Source organism: Moschus berezovskii, chromosome 7 (assembly GCF_049115385.1).
Source record: "Moschus berezovskii isolate FMDL1 chromosome 7, NW_MosBer_1.0, whole genome shotgun sequence".
Lineage (NCBI taxonomy): Eukaryota > Metazoa > Chordata > Mammalia > Artiodactyla > Moschidae > Moschus > Moschus berezovskii.
The window spans coordinates 60,993,929-61,015,779 of record NC_142466.1 but is presented as its reverse complement, the minus strand read 5'-3'; the positions used below and the strand labels follow the sequence as shown (position 1 = coordinate 61,015,779).

At 40.7% G+C, this 21,851-nt stretch overlaps 1 protein-coding gene across 1 annotated transcript in view; it reads left to right on the top strand.

Annotated features, from left to right (window-relative positions):
* The window catches only part of GNAQ (G protein subunit alpha q), a 328,650-nt gene that overhangs the window by 223,208 nt on the left and 83,591 nt on the right, over window positions 1-21,851 (top strand). The window contains exons 3-4 of the mRNA XM_055426923.2: window positions 3,782-3,936; window positions 21,014-21,142. Coding sequence (XP_055282898.1) covers window positions 3,782-3,936; window positions 21,014-21,142 — 284 coding nt within the window. The remainder of the gene's footprint in view (window positions 1-3,781; window positions 3,937-21,013; window positions 21,143-21,851) is intronic.

Here is a 21,851-nt window from a genome sequence, read left to right as displayed (position 1 = left end):
ATCAGAATCATCCAGAGGGCCTCTTGAAACAGATTTGTTAATCAGTTTCTCATCCAGAAAGTTTGATGTAAGATTGAAGGATTGCATTTTTATCAAATTCCCAAGTAATGCTTCTGGTGTGTGGACCACCTTTTGAGAACCACTCACCTACTATATTGTAGCACAATAATAAGCCACATGGACTTGGTGGGATAAGATGTTGCCTACCAGAGATAACATTTGGAAAGATTAAGCAACTTATCCAGTGTCAAAAGAAGAAGCAGAGTCCAATGAAAACCATGTCTTTAGAGTGTGTCCAGTAGGAGACCATCCTGTGCATGCCTGTTTCTGCCTTGTATCTGCCTTCTAACTTGCACAGAATCCTCTAGAGAACCCTGTAAATGAGATGTAGCCAGGAAATCGAATTTAGGATTATACCATGCATGATCATTGTCATATCTCAGGACACAAAGAATCAGTGAGCAAGGGCAGAAGGACAGGGCCCAAAGCTTGACCTTAAGGTATAAGGTATGAGATATACCTGCTGGGCAGAGTGGAGCATGTCCCACACCCAGTGTTTTATGCTTGGAGGAGGTCCACTTGAGCAGGTGGGACCAGGACAGTCTTTGGTATCGATGTAGAGCAACGGGTGCCACAGAGCCACACAGAGCATAGCACTGGGGATTCGTTGGGGAACCAGTGACATATTTTCAAAGTGGGAGTTTCATGGAAAGCTGTGATTGGCCTAGGCCCACCTGGAGTGACACTTGGAAACAGGACTTCAGGATAGTCAGATTGCTGGGATAAGACAGATTGTCTGGGCAGGGACTAGGTACATAAAACAAGTTTAGGGATTCATCTTCTAATATTGGGGTGCAGGGCAAAGCTTATAGGGCTTCTCACTTACCAGATCTGATGGTCACGGTCAAAGTAGAACCAGCAAGAAAGGTGGTTTCTTCAATCTCTGCATGTTCAGTTCAGTTCAGTCGCTCAGTCATGTCCGACTCTTTGCGACTCCATGAATCACAGCACGCCAGGCCTCCCTGTCCATCACCAACTCCCGGAGTTCACTCAAACTCATGTCCATCAAGTCGGTGATGCCATCCAGCCATCTCATTCTCTGTTGTCCCTGTCTCCGCCTGCCCCAAATCTTATTTAAGTAAAGATTAGTCTAATGTCATGGATTCCCTTCCGTCTTATGGGATGAGAAGGAAGAGAAAGATTGGGAACCAGACATGCCTAATCACAAGTTTCAGTTCAGTTCAGTTCAGTCGCTCAGTCGTGTCTGACTCTCCGCGACCCCATGAATCACAGCACGCCAGGCCTCCCTGTCCATCACCAACTCCCAGAATACACTCAAACTCATGTCCACAGAGTCGGTGATGCCATCCAGCCATCTCATTCTCGGTCGTCCCCTTCTCCTCCCGCCCCCAACCTTTCCCAGCATCAGAGTCTTTTCCAGTGAGTCAACTCGTCACATGAGGTGGCCAAAGTATTGGAGTTTCAGCTTTAGCATCAGTCCCTCCAATGAACACCCAGGATCGATCTCCTCTAGAATGGACTGGTTGGATCTCCTTGCGGTACAAGGGACTCTCAAGAGTCTTCTCCAACACCACAGTTCAAAAGCATCAAATCTTCGGCGATCACCTTTCTTCACAGTCCAACTCTCACATCCATACATGACCACGGGAAAAACCATAGCCTTGACTAGACGGACCTTTGTTGGCAAAGTAATGTCTCTGCTTTTTAATATATTATCAAGGTTGGTCATAACTTTCCTTCCAAGGAGTAAGTGTCTTTTAATTTCATGGCTGCAATCAGCATCTATAGTGATTTTGGAGCCCAAAAAAATAAATTCTGACACTGTTTCCACTGTTTTTCCATCTATTTCCCATGAAGTGATGGGACCAGATGCCATGATCTTAGTTTTCTGAATGTTGAGCTTCAAGCCAACCTTTTCACTCTCCTCTTTACTTTCATCAAGAGGCTTTTGAGTTCCTCTTCACTTTCTGCCATAAGGGTGGTGTCATCTGCATATCTGAGGTTATTGATATTTCTCCCAGCAATAACAGAATAGGAAAAACAAGAGATCTCTTCAAGAAAATTAGAGATTCCAAGGGAACATTTCATGCAAAGATGGGCTCGATAAAGGACAGAAATGGTGTGGACCTAACAGAAGCAGAAGATATTAAGAAGAGGTGGCAAGAATACACAGAAGAACTGTACAAAAAAGATCTTCATGACCAAGATAGTCACGATAACGTGATCACTGACCTAGAGCCAGACATCTTGGAATGTGAAGTCAAGTGGGCCTTAGAAAGCATCACTACGAACAAAGCTAGTGGAGGTGATGGAATTCCAGTTAAGCTATTTCAAATCTTGAAAGATGATGCTGTGAAAGTGCTGCACTCAATATGCCAGCAAATTTGGAACACTCAGCAGTGGCCACAGGACTGGAAAAGGTCAGTCTTCATTCCAATCCCAAAGAAAGGCAATGCCAAAGAATGCTCAAACTACTGCACAATTGCACTCATCTCCCACGCTAGTAAAGTCATGCTCAAAATTCTCCAAGGCTGACTTCAGCAATATGTGAACTGTGAACTCCCAGATATTCAAGCAGGTTTTAGAAAAGGCAGAGGCACCAGAGATCAAATTGCCAACATCCGCTGGATCATGGAAAAAGCAAGAGAGTTCCAGAAGAGCATCTATTTCTGCTTCATTGACTATGTCAAAGCCTTTGACTGTGTGGATCACAATAAACTGTGGAAAAAATCACAAGTTTAAATTTATTAAATTCTATCTGCTTGAAACTCTATGGAAGGAATAATTAGGTCATCATGGTATCAAGATTTCACTAATCTAGTTCAGAAGTTTGTATATCTGTACAAAATCAAGACTGTTTTAATAAATTAGTAGCCATCTGCTTCCAGTTTTTAAGATAATTAGTTATTATATCTGTTGATTTGCACATTTTTGTACTGTATAATTTACATGTATACTACACCTATGAAATCTATTTTGTTGAGATTGTTAGGCAGTGGTGCATGCTGGTTAATTTGGAGGTTGACCATACATTTTGATTTTAATCTTGTTGAAAATTTTTTAAAAGTCTTTTTACCTCTTTGCTACTAAATGTTGTATATAATGAAAATAACAAAGTCCTTTTTCTGTGTTAAAAAAAAATTGAATAGACTTTTCAATCTGATAAGATATGAGGTAGATATAAAGTAAATACTGAAACTTTGGGTGTGTGGGAGTAGAGGGGCATGGTCACTATTGTGAAAATCAGATCATTACTATTAACTGTTCTTGTAGTTTTACACCCTAATCCTCACAGTGAATCATAGAAACTAATGCTGATTAGTTGAGTCTGAGTTTCTGCTAAGATATAACACTCATGGGCTGGGTATATTATGTTTTTGATTATAATAAACTATAAAAAGAGGGGATAAATAACCCAGTCTTTTTCCCTTTAATAATATGAACTGTTTTAGGATTATGATCATCACCTGAAAATAGTCATTATTTGTAGCATACTATCCTCATTGTTCTCATGGGAGCTGAACAATCTGCTTTTCTCTTGTCATCTCTATGTAGCTTCAGCATTTACTCTGAAGGAAAAGATTTGGGACTGGGTTTTATCTAAGGAAAACAAAAAAGAAGCAGCATTACTTTATTATAAACCAGTTTGAAAACCAATATATGAGGAAAGACCTCACTTGTGCATAATGCAATGTGCAAGCCAAGGCAGTTTTCTTCGATGGGAAGGAGATTAAAACTGCTTTTTTTTTTTTTTAAACAGGCTCATGCACAGTTAGTTCGAGAAGTTGATGTGGAGAAGGTATCTGCATTTGAGAATCCATATGTAGATGCAATAAAGAGTTTATGGAATGATCCTGGAATCCAGGAATGCTATGACAGACGACGAGAATATCAGTTATCTGACTCTACCAAATAGTGAGTATTCCTCCAGGAGGCCCTTTGCATCTTCTTTTCTTTCATGGTTCTCTGCAATGAGATCTTCTCGGTCCTGTGTATCGTTGTCTGATTCTGACTGCACAGTTAGGAAGTGTAGATATTAAATTTGTGCCAGCTTTATAAATTTAGACTCTATGTAAGGGATTGGCATCGTGAGTAAGGGAGAGTATTTCTTTTACTGTTTTCTGTTTGAAAACAAACTGAAGACTCTAGGACTCTGCATTCACTAACCCATCTCTTCCCCCAAATTGTAAATCAGTGATTCTCAATCATGTACTTCATTGTGATTTGAAATCTGATAGTAATCAATTTTAATGCAAGTTTCTGATCTTATTCATGTGTTGGAAAGCACCTACACAGAAAAACCTGTAACAAATACACTTGATTATGGCTTCTCAAACATCAGACTTCCTGGTTTCCAGACATAGGACCTTGACTGCTTTCTGGGACCCACTGCTTTGTTGATGGATAGGTTTGCTTTTGCATGGAAATTGCGTGTGAGTCTAATTTTGCATGCATTCCAGAATTATTTTGTGAGCTGTCGATCACAATCATGTGTCCTAGGAGGGATTTGCATCCTAGAGAGATTTGTTAATTCTCTAGATTAAATCTTGCCTAACAGAAAAGTAAAGATTTGGCAATCATTGGATTAATGTAATCAGTGTGGTCAGCAATGTAGATAATCGGGCGCCTGAAAAATGGAATTTTGGTTTTTTTTAGTGGTTTTTTTTCAGATTTCTGTCTCCATTAATTATGTTAACCCAGCAGTTGCCTCTTCTATTGGTTCTGGGCAGACAGAAGAAAGGGTGGAAAGTATTCAGCAGCCTTAGGCCAGTTTGTATGTTGAAATGACCCTCTGAATGACGGCCAGACTATAGGGGAAATAAGGAGCCCTGCATGCAGATTGACATCGCTCAACAGTGCAGGGAAGATCCAAGAGCAATTGGGCTCTGTTAGATCACGCTCTTACCCCAGTTCTAGGCATTTGTTTAAGATAAGTTATGATTCAGGTCAGCCACGGAAATATTGCCTGGCCAAAACAGCACTTGGATTCCCAAGGTAATCTGAATTACGTCATTCTGAAAAGTGACGTGACATGCTCAGGAGACCGAGTCTGTCGTGTTTAAGCCGATACCCAGCCCGTGCGTCTCTGAGATGCGTGCTTCCTCATGGCTGGCTTCCTTTGTCCTCCTTGCACACGGCCTGTCTTCCTCGTCTGTGTCTTGCCTGCCTTCCTTCGCCCTGCCCCCTTCCTCCTTCCCTCTCTCCTCTCCCCTCCCCGAGTTCCAACTGTGTAAGTTTCTGTAAGTGCAGAGATGAGAAGATGCATTCAACTCTTTTTTGTTCCAAATTCTGCCCCCTCAACCTTTGACCAGCTGTCTTCCTTTTCCATTCTGCCCCCTCTGTCCTTCTGTTTCCTTTGCCATTTCAGATCTCATGCATCTCCGCACGTTGCTGCTGTGTTTTACCCCTAGTTCTTGTTCCTGCTCGTGTGTCTTCCCCTGTCTGCTGGTCTCCTCATCCGCCCTCACTCTGGCCCTCCTTTAACTCCTCCACTTCTCGATTCACTACTGGGATGCCTCTCCTGGCCCCTACCGATGAACTCCTCCATTAAAAAGTTACGTTCACTAAGAAATCCTCTTGCCTCCCATCATTTCTAAATCCCTTTCTTTTTACTTTAGCGTCAATCCTGTCTCTCCCCCTCCTCACCTGTTCTAGTCTCTACCGTCACCTGGATCTCGTCTCCCTACAGAGAAGTCCTGTGACTAGGGCATCAGAGCACCAGTGTCTGATAATGGTGTGCTTACCGAGTTAGGGCTTCCCGTCAGGAAACGATTTGCCTCCTGCTCCTGGAACAGGCTCTCTGAAAGATTCCTGTTTGCCCTGAGGACACCTGGGTCAGCTGCTGCAGCTGTATTCTTGAGACAAAGCTCCACCACATGTCTGGTGACATTACTTCAGCTCAGATTTGTGGATTCCTAGACAGGTACCCATGAGTTGCTTTAAGGCTGAGTTATCCACGACAGTTACTGCAGGCCCATGTTAGCACTGTGATGCTGGGAGAAGCCATCATCTTAGACTTTGGTCACATGGGCTGCATCTGCCATAAAAACACACTCGCTCTGTAGGCACATCCCTCATGTTAGAGCTCAAGGTGTGGGGGCACCTGGGACAGGCTGATATTACCCCTGCAAATGATGACTGTTTAAACAGTTCTAGTTTCCCTTGGTGGGGATAGGGAGAACTCTATTTTCTAAACATATACATGTGGATATATGTGTGTATGCACATATGCCTATTTCATTTTGCATATATTTATGCAAAAGTAATAGAGTAAGTTATAACAGCATGTCCCTATTACATGTCCCTATAACAGCACATTTCCGTGTGCATCTTTAAAAAAAAAAAAAAAGGACATTTTCTTACATAAGTAATACCATATTATACCTAAAAACTAATCATCAGTCCTTTTCATCATTCTATATCCATTTCATTTTCATATTTCCCAAATTCTTCCAAAATGTTCTTTAGACTCAGTTGATTTTAGGACAACATGCTGCATTTGGTTTTTATGTCCCTTAAGTCTCTTAATCTAGTAGAAGCCTGTTTTGCATTTCACTGGCATGTCAAAAAGACTGGCCTGGATTGGGTCTGATTGCTGCCTCATTGCACGATTTAACTTCTTCCTCTGCCTCTTGGATTTTCTACAAACTGAAAATCACATTTAAAGGCTTGGTTAGATTCCAGTTAAACACTGTGAGTAGAACACACAAGATTTTGTGCACTGGTTTACACGTCATTGGTAAGTTAAGGTTCACCAGTGAGTAGAACACACTGTAAGTGATCTTGTGCATTGATTTACTATCATTGGTAAGTTAAAGTTCACCAGTGAGTGGAACACACTCTAAGTGATCTCATGCACTGGTTTATCTGTCACTGGTAAGTTCAGTTTCTCCACAGTGGGCACTGACAGCCTCCATGATAAACTTATGTTTTTTTCCTTCTGCCACCAAAACAGTCTGTGTGGTGTGGCTTTGTCATTGTGTAGTCTCCAGTTTAATTTGTCACATAGACTAAATAGATGGTGACTGTATAATTTATCATCAAAACTAGGACATTTTGTGAAGGAAAGGGTTATTATTAATAATTATAGTGAAATAACAGGGGTAAACCAGAAATCTCCTAGTCAAACAGGAATATTTGATCATCTTAGCTAAATGAAACATAGGGAGGTTTCATTTTTCCCTTTGTTTTCTCTAGAAGACTCTTGTTTACTTTCAGGGATTAGAACCAATCAGTTGCTACCAATTATGGAAACTGTGTGTGGAAACCTGAGTTAGCTGGCCCCATATTTCTGTTATCTTCATAGGATATTTTGGCACTTTTTTTATTATAGCTCAGTGCCCAAGATGCCTAGCTGGCCTGCCTTTAATTCCATTGTGCCAGGAGGCCAAGCATTGGAGTCACTTTATTCTTCCCCATCTTAGTCCTGGGCACTTTCCTTTTCTTAGCCAGGAAAACCCTCCCAGCACACAGAGAAGACCAGTGGCTCTTTGGATTCACCCATTTGCTTGTGTATTCCACATGTCATTCCGGTGTGGTCCAGGGAAGGTCCCCTGAAGTTCGGGAATAGTGCTGATGAGGCTGTAGCTCACCTGTCTTGAGCATCACTCATTCCCAATACTGAATTCATTTTCACAGAGTGACTCAACACAGTTCCTTTCTCTGAATTCGAGATAGTTGTTATCCTTTTCCTTTCTGACTTTTGTGTACTCTCCACTGATGTATCTTTAGTATTTTATCCTGCATCTTTGCTTCATGTGGGGGCTTCTATGTTGCTCTGTCTTTATGATAAAAATTTTAAAACTTTGTTGATATTCTGGATCTAATTTCTTAGTATCACCACCTGACAGAATTTAAGACCAGCCTCCCTGAGTACTGACTGTCTCTCTTGTGGCTCTTTAGTGTAGATTTGGGGAACATGTAGATATTAATATCTGATTTCTAGCAGTGTGAGAATCAGTGCCTGCCATGCACACCTGCTTAAAGTTTGCAGCTTAACAGCAGTTTTCTCCAGAAACCTGCTGGTTGTGAGAGTCAGTGCAGGCCACTTGCCAGGAATACTGAGAACAGAGTCCAAGCATGCCTCTCTTCTTTTCTCTCTGGTGAACTCCTATTTATCTTCAGGACCCAATTCAAGAGTCATATCCTCTGAAAGTCTTGCCCAATACTGTGTCACTTTGCCATGTATCTTTTTTTTTTCATGGCTGAGCTGGGTCTTCGTTGCTTCATGGGCTTTTCTTTAGTTGCGGCAAGCAGGGACTTCCCTCTAGTTGTAGCGCATAGGCTTCTCATTGCGGTGGTTTCTCTTATTGCCAAACATGAGCTCTCGGGCACACAGGCTTCAGAAGTTGCAGTTCCCAGGCTCTGGAGCTCAGGCTCAATAGTTGTGACACATGGGCTTAGTTGCTCTGTGGCATGTGGGGTCCTCCCGGACCAGGGATTGAGCCAGTGCTCCTCTGTTGGCAGGCAGATTCTTTGGCACTGAGACATCTGGGAAGCCCTGCCCTGTATCTTAACACTTTCTAAAGATACAAATCTCAAATCTCTTTTGTATCTGTTATCATATTTACTGAAGTGTCTCTCCCCTCTGCCCATAGTGCTTAACATTGGATGCTCACGTTTGACCTTTGCAAGTGATTGTTTCATGAAATAACACTTATTTCCACAGTTTCAGTGACCATGATGTAGCCTCTGTCTGTCTGTGGCTGTTATAAATGAACTATGATGTGCCAGAGCTACAGGCATTTAAGTCTTTTTTTTCTTCTGCTGTTTTTGAAGGTCTGGCATTCTTGAAAAGCTATTACCAAAAGAGCTTGAACAGCTTTTTTTTTTTTTTTTTGCTAAACACTTCCTATGTGTTAGATTCTGTGTAGTTGTTTATATGCAAAGCTGTAGATATTTCTTATTATCTCCATGAAACAGAGGAGAAAGTAGGGTCTCAGAGGGGCTAAGTAGCTTGTTCAAGGTCACACATAATTAATAAGTGATAGAAGTAAGAACTAAAGTCAGGTTTGCTGCCTCCAGAGCCCAAGTTTTTAATCACTGAAACCTACCCTCACAGAGGATGATGGATGGATGGATGGATGGATGGATAGATAGTTGAATGAATGAATAAGAGATTGATTGATTGATAATCGGCAGGTATATTGATGATAGACTAATAGATAAATTTTTTGTTTGTTTAGTCCCTGAGTCATGTCCAACTCTTTTGCGACCCCATGGACTGTAGCCCATCAGGCTTCTCTGTCCATGGGATTTCCCAGGAAAGAATCCTGGAGTGGGTTGCCATTTCCTTCTCCAGGGATCCCACCCAGGGATCAAACCCATGTCTCCTGCATTGGCAGGCAGATTCTTTACCACTGAGGCACCAGGGAAGCTAAATACCTAGCTAGTAGATAAATACCATACTAAATACTAAATACCATAGGTAGTAGATAAATATCTATGAGTTTAAAATCACTTACCATGAAAGATGCAAATTATTTATTAATCTTCATAATGTTATTGCAGTGCCAGGTGGTACAATGGTAATGAACCTGCCTGCCAATGCAGGAGATGCCAGAGACATGAGTTTAGTCCCTGGGTCAAGAAGATCCCCTAGAGTAGGAAATGGTAACCCACTCCAATATTCTTGCCTGGAAAATTCCATGGACAGGGGAACCTGGCAGTCTGCAGTCCGTGGGGTTGCAAAGAGTCAGGCATGACTGAGTATGAGCATGATAGTGGTGCCTGTATGTAGTTTAAATGTGTAAGATCAATGGGGAAATTAAGTAGAATTTGCTGGGAAATACACCCACAAGGGTTTTGATTATCATCCAGAAAATTTAACTGTGCCACTTGGGAAGCTCTAACTATGTTTAACAATATATCAGTTGTTCATACAACATGGAAGATGTTGTAAGTCACAAATAATTGAGAAATACTGTTTCTTTATTTTAGTCTAGAGTCCTAACCTTTTTTTCCCATATTCCATCCAATAACTTTTTACTGGAGTCAAACTAGAGCCATAGAAACACTAAAATAATTTGAGCTTTCCTTTTTCTACTTTGATTAGCCAACTTGCTGATCATGATAAAACAATCAGATGGCTCAAAGGACAGGCAACACTGGTAGAAGCAAAGAGATGGGAAATTGTAGATGAGCAGTTTAGGAAAAATTTGCAGTTGTCTTTCATTTGGCATATTCTTCCAGTTCTATAATGAAAGACTAAAAAAGCATTCTAAGATGCAGGAGAGTTTTGTAGATTCCCTTACTAACTTTTTTGTTATTGATTTTTTAAAAAAAAGTCTGAGGACTCTGAATATATTTAGATAAAGAGCATAATAAACAGATGGCTGTAGGTTTGCTTCCCCCCCCCCGTTTTTTTTTCTGGGGTTCATTCACCACCTGCCTTAATAGAGTGAGACATCAGGTCAAATGAGTTCACTGCCTACAGTACCAAAAGCTCCCTGACATTAGCTAGAGAACACAAATCTCAATCAACTTGTCATGTAGTGTGAAGTCTTCACAGTGCAGGCATTTGGCAAAAGACTGCTCTGTCCATGTTTACCGTAAAGTGAAAGTTGCTCAGTCGTGTCTGACTCTTTGTGACCCCATGGACTATACAGAGTATATTCACCATAAGGGACCAAGTAATCCCTAATCTTGCTTTCCTGAAGTACCCTCCAAGGTTGTCAGTAAATCAGACACCTTTTTGAAATTTCCACATGTAACAGTCAGTTCAGTTCAGTTCAGTCGCTCAGTCGTGTCCGACTCTTTGCGACCCCATGAATCACAGCACGCCAGGCCTCCCTGTCCATCACGAACTCCCGGAGTTCACTCAAACTCATGTCCATTGAGTCGGTGATGCCATCCAGCCATCTCATCCTGTAATTTGTCTTCCACAGTGAAGAATCCATCAGATTCTAAGACTTGGTCTCTAGTATTCCTTTTTCAAAATGCCTGGAGCTGCTAGAGATGGTAAGACTTAGATAAGACTAACTTCTTTCTAACCTTTATTACAGAGATGTGATAGGGAAGGGGCTTACCTCAATACCTGCTGATCATTCATTCACTCTGCTTGAAGAGTAGACTGGACATGGGAGACAAACGCTTCACTCTATCACTTTGCTGCTTGCTCGTGTTTTGGCAGAGCGTTTGCATGCTCAGTTGCTTGACCTCTTCTTTACAGTCCTTACCACAATCCACTCAGGGTGACCTGGTACCCAGATGATAACAGGGGCACTGTTACTACAGAACAGGATTGGAAAACCTGTAGGCCAAACTCAGCCTGCTGCCTGTCTTTATAAATTAAGTTTTATTAAAACATAGCCAAGCCCATTTGTTTATGTATTGCCCAAAGCTCATCTTGTGCCCAGTGGCAGAGTTTGAATCGTTGCAACAGAAGCTGAATGGCACACAGAGCCTAAAATACTTGCCTGTCTGATTTCAGCCCCGACCCCGACCCCACGAAAGAAGAGAAAAAAGTTGCCACTTCTTCCTCCGTGGAAGAAGACTGAATATTAAAAAGCAGCTAGTATTCTGCTTCCGCTTCTGCCATTTAGGGAGACCCTACCTTATGCCTGGGATGCTCAAAACCAACCTGGAGATTCGTTTTTGAGAACGGAGAAAAGATGGCCTGCTGTCCCTCAGCAGTACTCCATCCGTAAACTTGCTTTGCACAACAAAACTTCAGATAGGAAGTGAGCTTCAGAGAGCTCTAGACTGTATTCCCTGGCAGTATCTCTAAATGCCATGCAAACGATGTCCAGTACTAACACTGGAATAAATGACCAGAAACATTGACTGAGTAGATGTGGCTCTGAGAACAAGGATTGTGTCTCATGTGTCTTGGCTTTGGCCCCATGTGGTGCCTGGTACAGCTGGTTTAGGAGGGCGTGGTGGGATTTAGCAGTCATTGTAACCAAAGGTAGGACTGACCCACTTCTGAAAGGGGCCTAACATAACACGTGCCTGACTGGGAGGTAACCCCACCTCCAGTCTCAGGTGAGCCCAGGACCTTTGCTTTCTCCATCTGGCCCGTTCCTTTATTTTGACTCCTCACCTGCCAAGCCCTCTTTGAACTCTCATGGGCTTACCCTGATATTCCTCTTCATGAGCACAAGGGCGTCTTGATTTGAAGAATTTTGATCTATAGTTAGTTTAACTAGCGTAGTATGACCAGCTTCTCAAACACAGACATCCTTGTTAAAATGAAAGTTTTGATTCCACAGAACCAGTATCCCAGTTAAGGAGACATGAGCATGAGAGACCTGCTTTAGTCAGCAGCCTTTTGCTCATGGCTGTCTCTTGTCTGCCATCACTGGAAGCTCTCTTATGAGCCACATCTTATCTGCACTGTAGGATGGCTGTTAGCTGGCATATTTATCTCCATTGCTAGAACACAAGCTCCTTGAGGATAGGATTCACATCTTTTTTTTTTTTTCTTTGTGGCTCCCACCCAGGGCTATGCACAGTGCCTAGCCTTCAATATAGGCTTTCTGGGAAAGTTGTTGAATGATAAAAGAGTAAGTTATGTATCTGCTGATTTCTTCCCATCTCTCTTCTCTTTCCTCATTAGCCTGTTCTAGTCCCCTTAGGTCTGCACCGTGTAACTCATCCTCCACTTTTCTATGCAATTCTCCAGTGACCAGTTCATAATCATCTCTCCCTTCTTAATGCATTCATAGTTAGCACCTCACAATTTGGCACTTAATTATTTCTTAATTGATTCATCTGTGCTATCTTTACTTCCCAGGTAACCTGATGTCCCTACAGGCAAAGAATATGTATATGTATATATATATATGTATTTTTTACCAGCTCCCTGTGCCAGCCCTCCTCCCTTTCCAACACACACAGTGATTTGAATTTGACATACAACAGATTTTCAATAAATATGTGTAAATTAACTGAAAAATGAATTCAGCACTGTCATTACAGTTCAAGAGAGGCAGACTAGAATTAAAAGTAGCCTTCTGATGCTCGATACATCTTAGAAGTATAAAAACTGTGTCAAAATTAGTCAGCAGCTTTGAAAATTGTCATATAAAAGACAAATAAATTAACGAAGCCAACAGGCAAATTGAAAAGGCCTCTCTTTCCCCTCCTCTTCTCTTTCTGTATCTCTCTCTTCCACTCTCTCCTCTGTTATTGTTGTTGTGTGGCTGATTTGGGGCTCCGTGGTAGCCCTGCAGTAAAGACTCCGCCTGCAGTACACATGAGGCAAGTTCAGTCCCTGGGTCAGGAAGATCCCCTGGAGAAGGAAACGGCAACCCACTCCAGTATTCTTGCCTGGGAAATACCATGGACAGAGGAGCCTGGTGGGCCACAGTCCATGGGGTCCCCAGAGCCCGACCCAACTTAGTGACTAAACCACCACCACACCACATAGTTGATTTACAGTGCTAGTTTCAGTGCACAGCAAGTTGATTCCATTATATATATACATATTCAGTTATCAATATACATATATTCATTCTTTTTCAGATTATTTTCTCATATAGCTTATCACAGAACCTTAAGTAGAGTCCCCTGTGCTATAGAGTAGGTCCTTGTTGGTCATCTATTTTATATATAGTTGTGTGTATGTATTCATTCCAAGCTCTTGATTTATCCCTTCCCCCACCACTGTTGTTTGTCTTTTGCTCTTTTAATTACAAGGTCAGTTTGTTTGAGCAACAGGCTTAGTTAGCAATCTTTTCCTCTGACCTAGGCCTGGTCCTAGAGCCTGCCTGAATCACATATAGCTGCCAGCTCCTTCCCCACTTGACACTAGTAGTCTCTTGATGGTTGACATTGAGATCAGTTCAGTTCAGTTCAGTTCAGTCGCTCAGTTGTGTCCGACTCTTAGCGACCCCATGGATCACAGCACACCAGGCCTCCCTGTCCATCACCAACTCCCGGAGTTCACTCAAACTCATGTCCATTGAGTCGGTGATGCCATCCAGCCATCTCATTCTCTGTCGTCCCCTTCTCCTCCTGCCCCCAATCCCTCCCAGCATCAGACTCTTTTCCAGTGAGTCAACTCGTCGCATGAGGTGGCCAAAGTATTGGAGTTTCTTCTCCACTGATCAACTACCCATATATAACATACTGAAACTGTTTATAAATGCAGTGATATAGTATCTTTTTATGAACTATTTAATTTACTTTCAAAAAATCTAATTTTCTGAGTTGGTTTAGTTTTTTGGCAAAGAAAGATTGAAATACATGATCTTTCCTGTTTTATCCCACAGAATATTTTCCCTTGAGTAGCTTTCATAAACGGTGAGATTGTAGCCCCCTGCCACCACTAGGTGATCTTGTTTTAAATCTGGAATTTTGTATTTAAAATGAATAATTTCTTATGAACAAATTCTCTACTGTACCTCCTTGAACTCTGATCATGGTGTGCCAGATGTTAAAGAGGAAAAAGGAAATTTGAGCTCTTGAGAAGATAAAACTGTTTGTGTAATGAGTAATCAGAAATCCTGTGCAGCTAAGCCACCTAACCAGATTACCAGCCAGGCTCTTCTGAACAGCAGGATTTACCAAAAGAGAGGGGGCACATAGGTGGGTCTTGGCACCAAAACCTGTGCTTGACTGTCCCCTCAGGATGGCAGTTTTGCAGAAAGATTACTTTCTTTTTTTTAAAAAAAAAAGTTCACTTTGAACGTTTCTTTTACTTTTTTCCTTTGAATCTTGTGGTCACATAGCAACTGTACAATGACTGTATGTTTCTAGTTTCTTAGCTTCCACTGCTTTTGACAGTGTCAAACAAGATCTCAGGCATGATCCAGCTTTCAAGTACCCTAAAACTGTTCCTCTTACAATGAGGTCTTAGTTTTTTTTTTTTTTTTTAATGAAGTCGACCTAGTTTTTCTAACCTTCTTTTCAATAATTAAAAATGTAAAATTCTACCCAGAATTGTTTTCTGTGCCAGGGCTTCATCTTAATATCTGACTTAAACTGCAAATCTCTTATTAATACAGCCTTGGTAGGAGGCTCTTACACAGGAGTTAAAGAACCCCAATACATGGCCCATAGTGTTGTTACACTAAATGCTCCAAGATGCTATATTTAGTTATCTTACCATGTTTGTTTGGATTTAGACCCAATGTCAGAGATTTTTTTTCCACTTACCACCCACGGGTTCTTTCCCCCTTTTGGTATAATTGAGAAGGCTTGTATGCCTAATACTTGTGTTACTTTTTTTTAACCCCGGCTGTAATATGATACAGTTTACTTGCTGAGTCATCTCAAAATTTTATTCATGTTTCTTTCACTTAAAAAAAAAAACCACTTGAATTTCTAATTTCTATGCTATTCTTGGCTTAGATTTCAATTATCCTTCCAGTCATAGGTAGTAGAGTAGGACTTTTTCTTTTTACTTTTACATGTAATGAGAACTTTTTTAAATTGGAGCATAAATTAAATTTGAAGGTCAACTCAAAACAATATTCTTGCCTAGAGAATCCCATGGCCCTGACAGGTTGCAGTCAGTGGGGTCTCAAAGAGTCGGATACGACTGAGCGACGAACACTTTCAAAACTGTTACTGACAAACTTGGCAAAAACTAAGGAATCTCTTTTAAAAATATTCAGAAGAGAGATGCCATATTTAATTTGATTAGAACATATTATTTTATTGACATTCAAGTTTATCCCATATATTTTTAATCATTTAAAACAATGGATTATATCCCATTTATGAATTTATTATTGTTCTGCAACCAGAGATGGGATCCTGAAGTTAAGTGTAAAAGGAATTTAGCAATTACAAAGTGTAATTATAAACAAATGGGCATCATTTCCGTAAGTCTTTCATATAAATCAGTCATGCAAGAGAAGGATGTTTTGTGGATAATCCCTAAGGATTAGAGACAGATCAAACAGTTTCCCAGAAAATGACTCTTTCCAAAATACGCATTCTTTCCTTCCCTGATAAACTCCCCTGTTTCTCCTCTTCATATAACCCTTTTCTTCCCACAAGTTGGTAAACTCTTTTCAGGCAGGGATCATATCCTGGGGATCTTCATTTCCTCAGCTCCCATCAAGATAGTTGTTGAATTTCAGAATGACCTTGCATTTTTTCATGGAAGGAAAGGAACCATGGAAATTTTACTAACACGTGTCTCTTTGTTGTCTTGCTTTTCACTGAAAACCATCAGAAACCTGTTTCTTCCATTAAAGATACTGTGTCACAATCATCTGTTAATAAGGGACCACTCCCTCTGTTTGCCCTGGATTAGAGTGAATTCCAGGGCCTGAAAACTTGATACTGATAGGCATAAAACGGATATACCAATTATATCATTCAGTGGCCAGGCCCTAAAAGAATATCAGGAAGCACATCAGCTAATTGAAGGTAAATGGATGCTGCCTTTCCTTTTTGTGTTGTCTTTACATTCATCAGAGGCATGTTAATTCAGAATTTGGTTCTTGCACAATGCAGGCCAGTAATAACCCAGAGAGGTAGTTACATGAAGATGGGTACCTAACAACCCCCATCCTCTTTTGTTTTCTCCTAGAAGGTATAACCTACCTTTCTAAGCACTACAGTGTTTTCTATCAAGTAGTTTCAATTGGGTCACATGTTGAGCAACTGCTATGTTCCAGTCCCTTGGTGGAATGTTGGTGACCAGCCACGGACAAAGGGAGTCATGGTCCCTGACCCCATGGAGTGTAAGAACCCTAAATGAGCTATTGTCTGTGGGGAAAATCTTGAGTGTTTGTTTTTTAAAGCAGTTATGAAGTTTTCAATTATTAAGTATCTCAAAGCAGTGACAAGTGATTAAATCCCCATGAATGGATTGGAGTAAAATGAGTTTAATTGACTAAACTTCCCATTTTCTAGAACAATCCTAAATAAGTATTCACTCCTAAACAGTTAAATAAGTCCCATGTGAACCATGGAGTTTTGTCTCTCTGACATTAGGATAGAGCTACTACCAGCCACTTGTTACATATACATTGCCTTGGAAATGTACCTTGTACCTGTCACCATAGCAACACCCCAAGAATGACCTCAGCAGCCACTCAAAATCATTGCTACAAAACAAATTTTAGCTACAATTAACTCTGAATTTACTCTGCAATATAAGTTTGTCCAGACCTCAGTGTTTCTCTGTTAAAGGTTAAATGAATGGAATAATCCAGCATGAACCAATCCCTCCCATATTCCATCAAAATTTTCCCCCCAAATAGGAGGTGCTTCAGTGGAAAGTGCAATTCATTTAAGAGATTATTCCATTGTTACCTCTTCTCAGAATGAGATAAGAATCAACAAATGAGCATGCACTAGTCTTATCGTGCTAGAATTCCATTTCTAAGGGAATAGAGTGGCTTTTTCCCCTAAGCAAATGTGAAATGCAGGAGGTGCTGTGAGTCCCTCCCAAGTCCTGGAGCCTGGGATGAGGGGGCCACATGGGATCGAGGCTTATGCAGGTAGAAGCTGTCCACATTGGCCTCTCCTTGGCAGTGAAAGATCTCATCTGGTCACATTTTACCCTTTCCTCCAATTATCTGCAACAGGTCTTCAGTCCTGGTGTAGTTTCTGAGCCACCCAGATCTTCCTGTAGGAGAAGAGAGTTCGTATGTCTTTTGTTTGGTTGGAGAGTTGGTTGTTCTGTTTTTCTAGTCTTGTTTTGGGGTGTTCTAGGTTGGATTTTGTTTGACTTCGTTCCGGTTCTAGATAATGTTTGTTGTAACTAGCAGACCTTGATACCAGTTCCTTTGATGTGTTTTTTTTTTTCTTTTGTTGGACTATATCAGTGAACTGGACCTTTCTTTCTACCATCCAACTGAAGCAAAACAACAAGAATGTCAGGCAAGAAGTGCAGTTTGCTTTCCAGCTAATTGGAAATATATGAGAATCTTTAATGACCATTTCCTTGCCTTGAAATATTTTGAAACCTGGGCAATGAATAGACAGAATAGAGCCTAGCAAGCAGCAAGCACCCAGTATAGGCTAATTGTTAGGTTGACATTGTTACTCTCAGAACTATGCTCATATTGAAAAGGAGCAAAAGAAAGATGAAGGGGGAAATATTTTTGCAAGTGTGAATGCTTCAGATATGTAGCTACTATCTCAGTAGTGCCCGAGGTTCAGAAAGACACACCACTGACGGTACTTTTAGGGCCGCCTCTGAACTCAGGTCAGTGGCTTTCAGTCGCATATGTGTATCCTGACTCTATCTTATTCCATCGTGTTTTTCCCAGAGCTCAGTTCCCCTTCTGAATTGGAGAGAGAGCTGCAAGGTTCTCACGTGCAGTGTGACAGGAAATCTCTCACTTCATATGCTGGCTCTTTCAATTCTGTGCAAAGGGCATGCACCTGCATGCTAAGTCACTTCAGTCATGTCCAACTCTTTGTGACTGCATGGACTGTAGTCCTCCAGGCTCCTCTGTCCATAGGGATTCTCCAGGCAAGAATACTGGAGTGGGTCGCCATGCCCTCCTTCAGGGGATCTTGCCATGCCTTCAGGGGATATTCCTGACTCAAGGATCAAACCCACATCTCTTATGTCTCCCGCATTGGCAGGTGGGTTCTTTATCATTAGTGCCACATGTGCAAAATGCACTTTTAAAAACAAAGTGGCAATGCGTGGTCTGTTGAGTTCATATTCAAGAAGCAGAAAGCCACAATTTCTCTTCCCACTGGAACACATGAACACCATGTGTACAAGACTTGGTCACTTTCTGTTCTGACCTCTGGATAAGCTGAAGTGAGTAGAAGTGGTTTATTGGGCAGCTTATTTCTAAACAAGCTTACCAGTGGGAACTGGAAGTTCTCTGATTCCTCTGAATTAAATTTTTGTATATGGTAGTTAAATAAATGATGATCTTGCAGATTTCAGAGTGTATGTTCATTTCAAGTTTTTCAAATCAGTACCTGGTAAATCAGAATACTCCATTATACAGAGTAACCAGTTTATGTACATTTATGGAGTGATGAGCTGGTTTATCTGTAGAATGACATACAGGCCAGCTCCCAGAACATTGGCTCATTAACCCCATCAGGCACCTCCAAGACTGTGCCAAGATATGGCCTCAAATTTGGAGTCCAGCCCACTTTTATACTTCCTTCCTGCCTCTCAAGCTCATATTCTCCCAGCCTCTCCCTCCTTTTGTGCCCTTTTGTAATAATTAAAAGTATCAGGTTGGTTCCTATCAGTCAGTAGAGAGCTAATTGCCAGCTAGAGAATCATTGATATGTTTGAAGTAAGGCCACTAGAATACTCATTAGTTGTTTTGTATTAAAAATTTCCAGATTAATACTTCTTTGTCTTAAAGAATTGATACAGCTGCAAAAACGTGGTAATTTATTCCTTTGTTAAAGCCAGACCTCGCTCTACTGTTTTATGATCCCATGAATCTTAGAGACTTAATGTGGTATTTTTTTCACTACTCAGTTTCAAATTTAACCGTATCATTGATATGGAAACACCACTAGTGAGAAGGATATTTGAATAATGTTTAAACTAACTCTCAGCATAGGAAATCATCTATCCAATCAGCAAATAATCATGAAGTACTATTTGCCAGACAGTCGTTTAGGTAGTAAGGAATAACAGAGGGTGAGACAAAGTCTTTATCCTGGATAGGTCACGTCATCTGAGTATTCATGCTCTTGCTAAGTTATGCCTCACACCAGACATTCCCTGTTCTGTATCTCAGAACTCACTCTGTCTTGTTCGTGGGCATAAAGGTATTGAGGATATAGTCTCTTTCATGTCTATAATGGTTCTACCTTTTCTTTAAATCTTATTCACATGTTAGTTACTTTCTGTATGTCCTTTGTAGTTGCATGTTTTGAATTCTTACCTGTGCTCCATCCCTTTACGGGCCAAAGGGAATATAGGGTCTCTTTGAAATCATGAGGATACCATGCAGAACAGTCATATTTACCTGTTTCTCATCAGTTATGTGATTTCTCACCAATTATGTGATTCTCACAGTTGCGAACATTTTTGCAATTTTAGAGAATGAAATATAACATTTTTGAAATGACAAAATTCTACTTATAGAGAACATATGTGTGGTTGCCAGGGGTTAGAATTGGAATGGGTAACACAAAGAAATTTTCTGATAGCAGAACAATTCTGTATCATGATTGTTGTAGTGACTGCACAGATCTTTATGTGAAATAAAATTTCATAGTTGTATATACCCTCCAAAAATGTATGTGTGTGTGTGTGTGTGTGTAAAAATTGATGAAATCTAAATAACATCTGTGGTTTAGTTAATATTATTGGATCAGTGTCAGATTCCTGGTTTTGATAATGTACTATGGTCACATAAGATGTTTTGGGGGAAATTAAATCAGAGCACAGGAGAATTCTCTGTAATATTTTTGCAGCTGCTTGTGAGTCTAAAATTATTTCACAGTGAAAAGACTTTTTTTTTTTAATGGAGAAGTGTTACATAAGCAGATAAATTTAAAATTTAGGTGTGATGATTTTACACTGGAAATATCTGGCCTTAGATATTGATGCCTCAGTAGCTAGAAGTCTCGTGGCTTCACATTAATTGTGAATGACTCAAACTTTGGATAGAGTTGAGGACATAGTATGCTGTTGTCTTATAAGGAAATACATTCCAGGAAAGGACTCTGGTGTTCTGTAAAAAAGGGGAAAAAAATGCATCCTGACCCTATGTGTCACTCTGTTATCTGCTTATTTATACAAATAACATTTGTGTAAATAATTCAAAAGCTATTTGCTTTAAACTCCTGCTCAATCACCAGACTTGCTAAAGAAGTAGAGGGCAGGAGACTGATTTAGTTCTTTACTTCTCCCCCTTTACTTTTGGTCTGGGTGCTATTTGATTGTAAGAGAAGAAATGAGAAATACTGTGAACCATATCGTCATAGATGGACAATCTTGCTATGACTTGTGGAAGGTTGACTGCATCTGTCACTTTCTGATTTTCTCTTTCTTTTCTCTTAGGATGCATTGTTTCCCTTCCTTCTCCATCAGCAGGCCATGTGCAACGGTGTCACTGACATTCTCACTGTGTCTTCCCTCCTCCAGCTATCTTAATGACTTGGACCGCGTTGCCGACCCTTCCTACCTGCCTACGCAACAAGATGTGCTCAGAGTTCGAGTCCCCACCACAGGGATCATCGAATACCCCTTCGACTTACAAAGTGTCATTTTCAGGTAGTAACTGAGTCCATAAAATTCACTTCCGAGCTCTTACACCTAGAGCACGTTGGTGAATATATATTGAAATCATGTATAGACTTTAAAACAATAACACCTTTATACCAATTATTATCATTAGATATACAAATGAAGTAATGTGTCCCTGAAAGAGGAAATAGAAGAAAGGCGCACGAACAGGTTTCTTATTTCAGATTAAATCACTAAGAAATCAGTGAAATCAAAATAAGTTGCTTCAAAAATTTAAAACTACGTGGTTTCGAAAATGCATTGATTAACCTAGCCTAAATTTACATAGGAAAATAGAATGAAAATTTATTACTTTCTCCTTCACTACTGCTATTCTTTCTGGGTAATACTTCAGCAGAAGTAGTCTAATTTTTTTAAGATGAGAGAAAGACTGCTTTCATTTAACCTCTTATTACACAATCACTCAGATGTACTTTTGTTAGAATACACGCCACATGGTGCATGGAGGAATGAAACCATGTGAATATGTTTTTGGGTCTAGAAAGTTGAGTTACTTGGAAGAACCCATCCCATTTAAGGCAGCTACATATAATACAGGGTTGTGAAGTGGGAGTTAGTGTAACTTCTGCAGTGTAACTCTGCCATGTTACTCTGATAAGCAGGTCCTCCATCATTGCCTGCAAAGCACTGTGTGTTTTATTCTAATCAGTCTCAGCACCTGCAGTGGCATCTGGCT